General features: G+C 47.9%; 2 protein-coding genes across 4 annotated transcripts in view; both read right to left on the bottom strand.

Moving 5' to 3' along the window:
* Nucleotides 1-4200: 4200 nt before the first annotated feature.
* On the bottom strand, nucleotides 4201-6598 carry ACTA1 (actin alpha 1, skeletal muscle). Its single transcript, XM_057407031.1, has 7 exons — nucleotides 6467-6598; nucleotides 6236-6376; nucleotides 5743-6067; nucleotides 5449-5610; nucleotides 5037-5228; nucleotides 4737-4918; nucleotides 4201-4618 (listed from the first exon to the last, which is right to left on the bottom strand). The coding sequence occupies exons 2-7, from the start codon at nucleotides 6362-6364 to the stop codon at nucleotides 4475-4477; spliced, it is 1134 nt and encodes a 377-aa protein (XP_057263014.1). The 5' UTR covers nucleotides 6365-6376; nucleotides 6467-6598; the 3' UTR covers nucleotides 4201-4474.
* A 4229-nt stretch (nucleotides 6599-10827) lies between these two features.
* NUP133 (nucleoporin 133) overlaps nucleotides 10828-13545 on the bottom strand; it is a 31971-nt gene continuing 29253 nt past the window's right edge. For 2 of the 3 annotated variants that reach the window (XM_057407029.1, XM_057407026.1), the window contains exons 25-26: nucleotides 12018-12106; nucleotides 10828-11079 (exon numbers count right to left, since the gene is read on the bottom strand). In XM_057407029.1, the coding sequence (XP_057263012.1) occupies nucleotides 10943-11079; nucleotides 12018-12106 (226 nt within the window). In that variant the 3' untranslated portion in view covers nucleotides 10828-10942. The other variant, XM_057407030.1, reaches the window with a different exon arrangement.

Here is a 13545-nt window from a genome sequence, read left to right as displayed (position 1 = left end):
ATCCCTGGCACCTCCAGCAGCTACTGCAGCCTCCGCTTGTGGCCGTGCCTGGAAAACATTCAGATTTCCAGACTTTTTCTGGCATTTGTGCCAGGAAACCAGGCTGCGTGACTTTCGGAGCTAAATTTAGGATCACAAGTATTTCACATTCCCCAAGCACCTTCTATGACAACATCTCAAAACCCTTCATGAGCATCAGCTATTCCTCATTATCTTCCTTTGAGATAGAAAAGCCACTTACTGGCAACAGACAGAGCCATGAACGTTGACTTGCTCAGGGTCAGAGAGGAAACCAACTTCCCAGTGTAAACTGCTTGGCTCCCACAGTCACAGAAACATGGCACATCACCTGCAGCAGTGCTGCTGGGATTAGGTAGGCGCAGCACCACTCCACTTGCAGCATGGGATGTAGTGCTGAGTGCACAGAGCTCCCCACCGTGTTCTTTGGCTGTACTCCACGGGCAGATAGCCCATGACAGCACTGTTCATGGCCAGCAAACTCAAACCAGTTTAGGCCTTCATACCTCTGTTATTTTAACCATTCTTAGGGATTACAGTTGCTAAAGGGAATTAAGAAACCTTACAGAAGCAGAAACCTGGCTGGCTTCTTTTGGGTTGATCTGCTTCAGACCTACCTCCGCTTGCTGGGCTCCCATCCCTCCATCTGCAGCCACCCATCTCCCTGCAGCCACAGGGGGGGTTGGGAATGACAGGACTGTCTCGTCCTTGTCTGCTCCCCATCATGACTGGCACTGCTGTGGGTCCTGCACCATGCTGGTGACCAACTCTTCCCTGTTTTCTGGGTGTCCCCTTCCCAGTGCTGACCTAGCCAACCCAACACCAGCGACCTAAGCTCAGCACCAGCCACCGTTAATGGCAATGTAAAGTCACTTTATTTTGCACTCAAATAGATTAGGTGATGTCTCTGTCTGAGGGACCAGTAGGTGTGAGATGAAGGGTCACTATCCACAGCTGCACTGCCTGTGGGAACATCTTCGTTCCTGCCTGCATGCACTGGCACCAGCGCAGCTCTTCCCCTGGGAAAAGGACAGAGCTGCATCCATACAAAGGTGCCCTTATACTCATGGACCTGAAGCCCTACTTGAAGCACTCCTGCTTTGGTGAAAGAGGACAACCTCACCAGTAGAGCCACGAGACATGACCTCCTTTTGCAGATACAACTCGGGTCCTCACACCTCCCTGAGCCAGGGTCAGGGACTGTTGCCACGGGTGTTAGGCTGCTCATCTCTGAGCATGTGTGAGAGCCCTTTTCCCTCCCCCTTTTCCCTCCAGCAGTGAGATTTCTCAGCTTTCAAGCCTTGTTTTCCCTGGAAGGAAGAGAAGCTGCTGGAAGCCAAGCAGTGAGGGCGCAGCGGGGCAGGGAGAGCATATTTGGAGGGTATTACGGGTGGCAGGGATGTGCCAAGGAAGAAAGCTGCTATCAAGGATCTATCTATATATGTGCAGCTCCCTGAGGTGGGGTTAAAGAGAGTCTCATTCCGGGGCTGCCTGCGGCACTCCCTGAACAACGGTGGCTGGAGCTGCCTCCAAGCTCCACATTTTAGTTGCAGAGCGCAGCCTTGAGCAGCTCAAACAAGACAGGGTTTGGCTGTGGTCCCTGCAAACACAAGGAATAAACCGTCTAGGGTCGCTGCAGTTTGCACCCCCCTGGTCGCAGTTCTGCACCAGGCAGTGTAGTTTCAAGGGTGACAGGATGCCCTGGCAGCAGGGAGAAGAGGACACCCTGGGCAATAAAAGGTTTCTCCATCATCTGCTCATCTCCATCCCACACAGCGCACTTCCCCAGTGGGAGCCAGCCATAATCCCGGCTTTCCTCACTGCATAGCAGTCAGAAGCTGCTTTATTTTTCAAGTCCTGAACAAATATAAACCAGAGCCTTCGCCAGCTGCAATTACAGCTAATTCCCCAGGCTTCAAGCTGCATCCTTTTGGTCCCCTCAGTGGCTCTCCCGCCCCCGACAGCCTGAAGAGGATCTGCAAAGCTGCCAGCACTTCCTGGGAAAGAGCCTGAGGCCGGGGGGATGACCCCAGTGGCCCCATCGCTAAAGCTGCCCACCCTGACATCTATCACCTCCATACCAGCCCTGCCTGCAGTTATCCATCAGCTGATCAATAGGTTACAGCCACCCTCAATGTGCTCCTTTTTCTAGCCCCAGAAGGTGCACCAAGGCAATCTATACACCTGAACAGCCCTTTTTATTACTTTTAAAGTAAAAATGCCTTCGGTTCAAAAAGAAAGAAAGGAAGAAAGAAACCCTAACAGGCAGTGTTCCATTTGATGGTATTTTTATGTAGATTAATGACACAGCAGCAAAAGAAATCCTACGAAATACAAGTGTTGGGGGTTTTAAACAACTGTTCTTTGAAGGGCTTTGTTTCAATGCTTCATTTTTCAGAGATAAAGATTCCAAAATAAAGATTTGTGGCTTAGGAGTTTCCTGTGATAAAATAATTGCATTTTTCAAGTGGCTTCTATTTTATCCTTTTACTAAACCTCACTGAACAAATACCATTGGCCAAATGTCCATGGGAAATTCACTGAGTCCATACCAAAGCTGTACTGGAGTTGGTGCCCAGGGTGTGTTCAGGTTCTCTCCGCAAAGCCAAACCCAATAAATACTGTAGGTCAAAGTGCTTTTTATTTCTGCATTTTGGGAGCCCAAGATGAGAAGTGTGTCGGGGCGCCAGTTCTCTTCCCCAAACAGAAGAAACACATCTCATCTGTGCTTCTGAAACTGCCTTTTAATCAAATAACAGAAGCAGGTCCTAAAATCCATCTCATAATTCCACTTAAGGCGCAACTGAACCTGAAATCAGGGGTCAAGTACTGAAGACTTAGTTAAGCATCTCCCCAAAACCCAGCACAGAGCTGTCAGAAGAAATATGGTGCCACTATGCAACAACTTGCACCAATGGCAAGTAAAAGCTCCTGTTTGTGTTTTAAGAAGCAACTGTGTTCCTGCTTTCCAGTCCAAGCCCAGACACTCAAGCTTTTGCTCAGGAGCTCCTAGGGCTGCCCAGGGGCTTCCCTGCCCACAGATACCAGGGAATGATCCTCCTGCAAGCTTTCCTTTGGGACAGGGCTACGAAAAAAGCATACTAATGTATGGGTCTCACTGTAATGAAGATAAAACCAGCCAAAATGCAAAACAAGTTCATCCTTAGCATAATTGCAGCAGAGCAAAACACCTTCCTGGGCTGGAAATTTAGCTGAAAATCACCTTTTTCTCCTAGCACTGTTGTATCCCTAGGCAAAAGGACACCCCAAAACTCAAGCGCTGCTTTCCTGCCAGGGCCCTGTGCTCCAGGAGGAGTCCTCCTCCAAAGGCTGCCGGCTCCTGCATGTGTGCCCTGACCCAGGGAGATGTGCCAAGCATGGAGGGGCTTTAGGGCAGCTCCTTGAGGAAGCTCAGCACCTGTGTGGGGGTGCAGTGGTAGCAAAGGGGTGCTCCGGAGCCCCCCACCTCAGTAAGAGAGAAGTGAGACAGGTAGGAGCAGCTTCCCACCTTCTCACCCTCCTCACAGGCAAAACAGGCAGGTGACCGCCTGCAGCAGAGGGAAGCCCCTGGGGTTTTCCTTCGGGCTCCCAGGGAGTCCCTGGCCAAAGGATCTGGCTCTGGGAAGGCAGAGGAAGGAGTTGTCCCTTTGCAGGCAGCCCCTTATGCGTGACCATTGGCAAGGGCAAGCATGTCAGGCAGGGTGAGGAAGTGGCCCTGGCTGCCCCCAGCCCACCAGGAACATCACGGCAGCAGGCAGGTTTCCCATAAGTGGAGTGGAAAGCTCTTTATTTAACCTGCCCCCCCCCACCTGCCCTCAGCCCCAGCCTCGCCTTGTCCATCACCCCTCAGAGTGTGCCACAGCTACTTTTTTGGCAGGCTAAGCCAAATAAAACCTTTTGCAAGCCAATGCTCTGGGTAACCCTTTCCTCCCCACGCCTGGGAGGATCACACAGCAGAGCGGTGGGCACCCATCCTGCATGATGCAACACACAGCATCATGCCCCAGGCTGCTCCCAGCACTCCCCAGACAGCTGCAACCCAAACAAGTCACCCAGAGCTGCTGCCTCAGGCTGGGGCTCTGTCCCCTCCCCAGCCCCACCACCCGCTGCCCTTCCTGTTAGACAGCACCCCATGACAGCGGGCGATGGGTGAGCCCAAGCAAATGACGACAGACCATCACATTAGGGGTGTGACAGAATGACTGGTGATTTAATGCTTCTTGAAGTTTTTTGTCTCCTTCCACAGGGCATTGGTTTTAAAAACAAACAAAACGAGGCAAAATAAATTAATTTATGTACACTTTACATACACTGTGTCACATGGAGCTTTGCAGCAACGGTAACCAGAAATCATTACAAAACAGAGAGTTACATGGCTGTTGCAGGCTTTCAGCAGCCTGCAACCTAGAAGGTTGTCATCCTGAGCATGGTTGGCAAAGTGATCATGTAAACATGTTTAGAAGCATTTACGGTGGACAATGGATGGGCCGGCTTCATCGTATTCCTGCTTTGTGATCCACATCTGCTGGAAGGTGGACAGGGAAGCCAGGATAGAGCCACCGATCCAGACGGAGTACTTACGCTCAGGTGGGGCAATGATCTAGGAAGAGCCAAGAGAGCAGAGATCAGTAAACCTGCAACCATTGCATGGCACAGGGTTTGTGGGAAGGCAGAAGGTGGCTGCTCCTGCACCTGGGTCCTTCATGCTCCAGACTTACCTTGATCTTCATTGTGCTGGGGGCCAGGGCTGTGATCTCCTTTTGCATGCGGTCAGCAATACCTGGGTACATAGTGGTACCCCCAGACATGACATTGTTGGCATACAGGTCCTTCCTGATGTCGATGTCGCACTTCATGATGCTGTTGTAGGTAGTCTCATGGATACCGGCAGATTCCATACCTGGCGACAGGGAAAAGGGGAAACGCAGGCACAAGTTAAGCAACAGAGCGAGAGCTCTACAGAGGACTTGGAGAGGCGGAGCTGGCAGGGGAGAGGAGAGGGAGTGGGGCACACACACCAATGAAGGAAGGCTGGAAGAGTGTCTCGGGGCAACGGAAACGTTCGTTGCCGATGGTGATGACCTGCCCATCAGGCAGCTCGTAGCTCTTCTCAAGGGAGGAGGAAGAGGCAGCGGTGGCCATCTCGTTCTCAAAGTCCAGCGCTACATAGCACAGCTTCTCCTTGATGTCACGGACAATCTCACGTTCAGCTGTCAGAGGGGAGAAAAGGCATCAGTGATTGCAAAGGAGAAACAGGGAACGCTGACACCTTCTCCATGGGTCTGCTGGGACTCCAAACCCCCAGCGTCACACAAACTCTGAACAGGAAGCACTCATGGGGCGTGCAATGGGGCAAGAGGCTGCAGCACCCCAAGACATGCAAGGGTCAGAAGCGAGAGGGGATGTTCTGGGGCAGGGAATAATGCTTACCTGTGGTGACGAAGGAATAGCCACGCTCAGTCAGGATCTTCATCAGGTAGTCAGTGAGGTCCCGGCCAGCCAGATCCAAGCGCATGATGGCATGGGGCAAGGCATACCCTTCATAGATGGGGACGTTGTGTGTCACACCATCACCGGAGTCCAGCACGATACCTGGGGAAACAAGAAGCAGCCACCTGAGACACAGCCCACGAAGAGTCCTGCCCTGGGGACAGAGCACTTGTCAGCTGTCAGGGACTAGTCCTGGGCATCCTTGCTTGGGGCCAGCGGGACACCTGCACTCACCAGTGGTACGGCCAGAGGCATACAGGGACAGCACAGCCTGGATGGCCACGTACATGGCAGGGACGTTGAAGGTCTCAAACATGATTTGGGTCATCTTTTCACGGTTGGCTTTGGGGTTCAGGGGGGCCTCAGTAAGCAGGGTGGGGTGCTCCTCAGGGGCTACACGCAGCTCATTGTAGAAGGTGTGGTGCCAGATCTTCTCCATATCATCCCAGTTTGTGATGATGCCATGCTCAATGGGGTACTTCAGGGTCAGGATACCTCTCTTGCTCTGGGCTTCATCTCCTACGTAGGAGTCTTTCTGACCCATACCCACCATGACACCCTGCAGGGAGAAAAGCAGGGGCTCAGCAACCTCTCCAAGGGCAGCAGCACGGGGCTCCCCAGCAGGCCGGTCATCCTCCCTCCATGCAGCAGGCTGGGAGGCGGCGGGCACCCAGAGCCACGGCTGCGGCAGAGCCTCAGGGCAGGCTCAGAAGGGGACGGCGCGTACCTGGTGGCGGGGACGGCCCACGATGGAAGGGAACACGGCCCTCGGGGCATCATCCCCGGCGAAGCCAGCCTTCACCAGGCCGGAGCCGTTGTCGCACACGAGCGCGGTGGTCTCGTCCTCGTCGCACATGGTGCCGGTTGTCTGCGGGAGCACGGGGGGCGCGGGCTCAGCCTCACGGCCGGCCGGCAGCAGCGGCGAGGGGCGGCGGGGCCGGGGCTCGGCAGGGCTTACCTGTGCTGGCTGCGGTTCGGCGCGCCGGACGGCTGGCAGAGAGGCGTCCCGCTGCTCGCAGGGTAGCTCGTGTGCCGCCGCCGGACACCGACCCTTTTATCACGGCGGCGGTCGGCCCCCAGGAATGCGGCCCCGGCCGTCGCCATATTTGGGTGTCGGGCCCGGCGCGGCCCCGGCCCGGCGTTGCCCAAAGAAGGCGCTTCTGGCCGCGGCCCAGGTGAGCCGGGCCCGGCCGTATAAGGCGCGTCTGCAGAGCCCCCCCAGCCACCCGCGGCCGCGGCTGAAATAATCCCCCGGCATTGCAGGGCCCGCTGAGGAGCAGGCAGGTGGGGGCCGCCGCCGCCGCCCTGCGGGGGACAGCGCCGGGACTCGGCCTTGCTGAGGCAGCGGCCGCAGCTGGCTCGCGCCCGAGCCCGGCGGAGTGTGAGGGCGGAGCGGGCCAGGGGAGGCAAGGGCGCTTTCGGCTGCATGGCCGTGACTTGCCGCGGCCCTGAAGTTTGGGGCCGCAAAGGGAAGCACGACCCTCAGGTCTGAGAGTATAGGTGGGCGCCAGCGGGAAGAAGGGGCTGTGAGAACAGGTAACATGATAAGGTAGATCCGTGGTTTGCACGTAACAGCACTGCATGTGGCGATGGCCACAGCTTTACACACCGAGGTAAGAAAACAGTGTGTGCTGTTTCTTTGCTGTGATTTAAAAATGGGAAATAAACGCATGAGATGACATCTGTTAGGCACCTGAAGAGACACCCAGTGAAGCATTAATCCCAGCAACCGCCTGATCCCTGACGTAGCCGTGAATGCTGGTGACATTACTGAGTGTCCATTGATGGCCACTGAGCTTGGCCGGGCAACGAGGGGATGCTCCAGCTACCGCTGTGGCTCACGCTTTCCAAAAGGAGTGCGGTCTCACAGGCAAGTCATCTCTGACAAGACAAAGGTACTATGCAAGTGAAGAGGAACAGGACATCTTATACGGCTACAGATGCTTAAGCAGAGATTCCATGTGGGACACTTGAGAGACTTTATAGAGACATTCCAGTAACCGATGAAGAGGCAGAAATGCAAGCAGATTTTCAGCCCTGCTAATGAGTTGATGCAAATCAACCTTCAAGACCTTCTTTGAAGGCACAACTGGCCAAGAGTAAAGCCATTTAAAATTTAGTGAGTCAGGAGAAGAGCAAGAAGAAATGGTAAGCCAGAACGGCTCATGCTGCGAGGAGTCTCCTGCAAATGAAGACATTTCTGCAGCTGATTTCCTCCATTGCAAGGCAGAGCAGATGGGTCAACAGAGGAGCAGAGAACTTTTCTCTGCATCTTCCAGTTTGGCAGTGTTCCTCTTTACCTTTGGCAGATCTCTGTTTCATTCTGCTACAGATTTTTTATTCCTGTACTGAAGTATGCTGGGGACAAAACACGCTCTTCTCTCATACTATTCTTCAACTTCTTGTTGAAGAGGAGTTCTGTCATCAACAACTGGCTGTACAAAACTCTGAAGCCTGAAAGCACTTAAAGGCATCACAGCCATCAAATCTATTTACAGAGCTGTAATGCTCTGCTGTGGCTTCCAAAATACAGACAGTTGTGTCGAATCAGAAGTCAAGTAACAGAAAGCCTAACATCACTGAAGGATAAACATTGTTAATCCTTCAATGAAACCTGACACAAGCATAAACCTTGTTTCTTTTAGCTTTCTCTCTACCCCAATCTAGTTTACAGCAAAACCCCCAATGGCAATGTCAAATTTTTAGAGTCCTGCACAAAAGATCATTTTCAGCAGGTAGATCTAATGGTTTACTGGATGTTTTACATTCACTGAATGAATTTGGTTTTGGTCTCAAGTCAGAAAACATTTGAATCACAGAAAGGTTTGGGTTGGAAGTGACCTTAAAGATCATCCAGGTCCAACCTCCCCTGCCATGGACAGGGACACCCTCGACTAGACCAGGTTGCTCAAAGCAACCTGTGTAGCTAACAAATGAGTATTCTGTCAGGTAACTCCACTCTCTCTTTGTACAAGACTTTTTGCTGTAGAAACCAGGAATTTTCAGTTTTGAAGTTAGTTTCCAGAACAGAGCTGGGCACAAAGATCACTGTCCACAAGGCACAACTTCTGAAATGGATCACGAATGATAACTGAAGCTTTCCTGCCACTCTCGTGACAACAGAGGATAGGAGTGTGGACATCTCATACAATATGTGCTTTCCATTACTGAGAAAACAACTGTTTAAGAAACAACATACAGTTATTCAAAAGGAGCTATACATACTCCTTAAGCCATTTTGACTTAAGGGTCTTTCTGTCCCCAGGTTATTTGTTTTTGTTATGTGTGGAAACAACCTAAAGCTCTGGCATGACCTTTGATACGCAGTGGTAAATGAAGGCATCCTCCCCATACAGTAATCTGAGACCGGATTTGAGCATCAGGATGGCTTATTACATAATGATCCAGGGGAAGGAGAGAAGGAACAGCCCCACATCCCAGCCTCTTCCAGCTTCCCAATGGAATAGTGACCAGCTCAACATTCCTCATACAAGAACATTAGACTTCAGTTTCGACGTGGAAGTTATTTTAATGAGGTTTTATTTAAGTAAACTCCTTCTGTTCTGGCAATAGCTGGATGGAAAGCTGCTGTACAAATGCCAAAAGCCTCCCAGCCCAGCAGTGGAATAAAACATTAGTTGCGGAGCCTACATGACTGATTGCTTCCCGAGAACCTGGAGAACACTTCTATACCAGCTGGAATAAAACCAACCCAGCAGAGGAGCCAGGCACCTTGAAGCAGATGGATAGAAAAGGATGAACAGAAACACTTCCTTCTGAAGCAAGCTTCCCTGGGCTTACCCTGCCACCCCAGACAGAGTACAGAGGGTTGACAGTCTGGGAAGGGGTAAGATACACCTGAAGTGTTTATGGTGGACAGTCAATTAGAGATTCCACTTCAATCAAAATTTGTCTAGTAAAAGTTCAGGTAGAACATATTTGAGCAGGGGGTGGCAACCATTTGTTCTATTATTCCCTTTATCTCAAGATGTTAAATGTGGAAGCAACTTTAAAGTGACTTTCAAGCAAGCATATGGAATAAGGCTTTCAAGGACCCACTCCTTTGAAGCCACAGCTGGCAGCTCTACCCATACTTCTTTCTCTCAGCCATGCAAGGCTGCAAAACAGCAGAGTTTGCTTCTTAGAACAATCTTAGAAGATGACTGCTAGTGCATTTCTTTCCCATATTAGTTAGAACCGCTCTAGATAAATCTATTCTTCCAAACATGTTCAGACTCTCAGCCCGGCTTACTGTATTAGTACAGAGAGGAGCGGGAGCATGGAACGGGAGCTGTGCTTTTAAAACTAGAAACTGGATTCTCTTCAACCAGTTTAACTTCTGACCTTCTCAGCTGTTGGATCAAGTTATTGCAGCAGGCAGCAAGCCAGACAAGTAAAACATAAGGGCATTCAAGTTGCTCTGCACGGACTCTGGCTGTTGAGCTGCTTGCAACAGCAAGGTGCAACGCATCAGAATTGCAGCAGATTTTAATCTTTGAGTAAAAGTTACTTCAGTCAGAGTAATTAAAATTGAAAAGTCAAATGGATTTTTATTCCCACATCAGAGAAAACTAACTGGGGCAGAAAATGAGTAGCATCAACTTATAGAGAACAAGGGACCGAGCAAGGAAGACCATGCTGGACTCCCACACTTCCATCACTGCTTTCTAGGTTTCTTCTGAGCCAAGGCTCAAACAGTTGCGGTGAATGACTGCATGGTGAGCTGCCAATCTCATTTTTACATATATTCTAGAAATCTGGATAGAGCTAAAATGAAAGTTGCACAGATAAAATATTGAAATGTTTTGAAAAGTTTGATGTTACAGATAGAAACTGAAAGAATGGTGTATTTACTGGACCAGAGGACTTAGAAAATTGTGCTTTATCCTTTTCCACCCCAAACAGGCTGAGTGACCATTGTCAACCCAGTTACCCTTTTTTGTGCCAGTAACCTTTAATGCAAAAGTGAAATTACCTAGCGTCTGCAGCAAAAAACATTGTACAAGAAGAGAGTAATCTAATAATCATTTGTTTCTGAGGTAAGCTACACAGTCACCCAGCATTAACATTTTCAGTATGAAACCCCAGCCCCAATGAAGAGAGATCAAAAGTTTCCCCACCTTCTGCAGTGGGTCCCACATTTCACCCTATGTGTCTGCACATCTTTGAGTCTCAGGCAGGATTCATACTAATGAAGATATAAAATGAAACAGCAAGTTTAGAAAAGGCCCAGCAAACGAAAACTTTCTCGTTTGTCTGAAAACACAACTCTGCCTCCCCTCACTAAAGCACTGATGTCTATACATTTAGGACCAAGTGTATTACTCATGTAGATTTTATTACAAAGTTTTAACAAAACAAATAAACAGAACATAAAACAGTACACAGGAATTTAACAGCTCTTTAGAAAAAGTATTTTAAAAAATAGTGAGAATCATGCTTGTCCCTGAACATAAAGTTCATAGTTTGCCTTTAACACAAATCTGAAGTAAGGATTACATTTCAAGTTGCCAAGTTCATTTGCTTGCAGCATGTCATTCACCTCCGGTAAATACTCACTTAGTTGAACTCCTACAACACAAAACCTTTTATTACAACACTGATAAATGTACCCTGCATTAGCAGTTAAGATCATTTTTAAGTAAACACCTGTGCCTGCCTCAGAGTTAAATTACTCTTTTGGAATTGAGAAGATCTAATCCTGTTACACATGTCAAGAAATACAATAAAGCTTAAGTAACCTGTAAAACTGAGTTAAGAGCTTCTCAGTGAATTTATGATTAAGCTTAAAATCCTGAAACATAAAATCCAAATCTTTACGTAACACTTCACCAAAATAAAAAAATAAAGCAAAAAGAAAGATCAGTCATGTAGTAAATACATTTCAGCCTGGGTTGTAAAAATCTCACAAAGGAAAAGATGCTGGCAGGACTGAGGACACAAAATCAGAGCTGTTCTGGAACCTTCTCTCTTCTGGAAAAGGTTCATATGCAGTAGTATTTAAAACAGACTTTGACTCTAAATGGCTTCCCTCCTCTCCAGCTTCCATGGCCATAACTTCCCATGGTCAGGTTTAACTGGGGGAAATGGATCATTATTTTTTTGCTTTTGGACAGAGAAACCAAAAGCAAAAGCATATTTAAGCTAAAATAGATCAAGCTCTTTTGAGTGGCAGTCAGTTAGTTACTAATCCTGCACCTTACAGAAGACATGCATTTAACTCCAGAAGGCATCCTTTATTGTAGTAAGAAACTGCTAACAATCCAATGGCTGCCCTACTATGCAAATAATTTGAGGGTACTAAGATTGTAACCAAGAGATCTGCTCATCTCTTATCCCCTCAACACATCACAGAGATCCAATGAGCTCCATGGGAATGTAATTAGTGAAATGCATATAGAAGTCTGTATTACTCAGAACTTCTTAAGGCTACTTCTTGCATATCAGTATTCATCTTAAGCAGCTTTTGAAAGGAGTAAACAATTTCAAGAAGTTTAAGTATACTTTACCTTCTTTCAATAGTTTTTGGAGTATTTTCACAAATATACTATCTTTAGATGCTTCAATTGGATCATCTTTACCATCTGAACTGGACCATCTGAAAGAGAATAATTTGTGGAAAGAATTGCACAGATGAAACCAAATGAAAACAAGTAAGAACCAAATGCAGGAGAACTTGGTAAAGTATCAAAGGTAATTAAACCATGTTCACACAGAAGTGTTGTGTGCTTGGCTATAGCTCGAGTTTTTTTTCCATCTTGTGTTAATTATTATTTATTCCAAGAGCAAAACTGCAATAAAATTGCACTACTATAATGTAGTCTAGTTAGGAAGACAAAAGAAATGCTTCCTGTCTTGTAAACTGTAAAAGAAAATATTATTTATTTGATAAAATAATCCATAAAGATAAGAATTGCCTGTTCTTAGTAATCATATTTTACAATTGAGATGATGAAGGTATAGATTGTAGAATAAAGCAAGAGCATCAGTTTGCTAAAAAGTTTCACATGTTTTACCCTACGCCAATAAAAAACACCCTACACCAATAAAAAAGCAAACTGAGGAAAGAAAGAAAAAAACCCTGTAAAATCTAACTTTCAGGCCTGTAACAGCATCACAGACACAAACCATAGTTTGTCTCATTTGTGATTAAATATGAAGGTGGAGACTTGTGAATGCAAGTCTTATCTCTGCTAAAAAAGGTTTTTCTAAGAGAAAGATTATTTTAGATGACAATTTTTCACCGTTGCAGAACTTTGCATGCAGCAGTTTTAAGCCAACACCAATCTATCTTGTTTTGCCGTGGTTCTGACCTTTCAGTTGCTTAAACTTCCTCTTCCATATGTGAAACTGCCGGATAAAACCAGTTTTTGTATCACTCTCTACACAAACATGAACCTCCTTGGGCCAATGGGACACTCTTCCAAGAGATCCCAACCTGGCACCCAGAAGCTGTTACTGACAAAGCCTCTACGCTTCACTGAAACCACAGGTTGACCCTGGATGTCACTTAAACTCACAAACATCTAGGATTTCATCTTCAATTCTACTGGGAAAAATGTGAGGGAAGGAGGGAGGGAAGGGGCCTGGGGAATTTTCTCCTCCTAGGCACAGAGGACAGCAAGGACCCTACCAGAACACCAGAAGCACATTCAGCAAGGCTCTCCATTCTACACAAGAAGCTTACCACCATTTGTAGCTGTTAAGCTAGAAAACAGATGCCATCCTTAAAAGTACGTACTGTAACGTCAAACATTTACTTTTGCACACAGATGAAAGCTAACACTACCTCTTTTGAAATAGCCATCAACCTCTTTGTAAGCTTCTGAAAGCCTTGCTGGACTGGAAATGCAACTGGGATATTAAGTTTTCTAAACGCTATTCAAGTGATCTTGAAGTGATCTAAATGCAAAGTGATCTCAAATTGCATCTGGTTAGCTAGCAGAGTGGGAAAAGTTGTGTCAGCACTCTGTGTGACGAGTGCTTCAAATATTATGTTCAGATCTCTGTTCTCAGCCCAGGCTGAACAGGTCATAA

Source organism: Pezoporus wallicus, unplaced genomic scaffold (assembly GCF_028554395.1).
Source record: "Pezoporus wallicus isolate ANWC-B61680 ecotype Strahan unplaced genomic scaffold, APGP_CSIRO_Pwel_v1 scaffold_6362, whole genome shotgun sequence".
NCBI classification, from domain to species: Eukaryota; Metazoa; Chordata; class Aves; order Psittaciformes; family Psittacidae; genus Pezoporus; species Pezoporus wallicus.
Note: the sequence above shows the minus strand (reverse complement) of the source record. Positions and strands in the feature narration are given on the sequence as shown.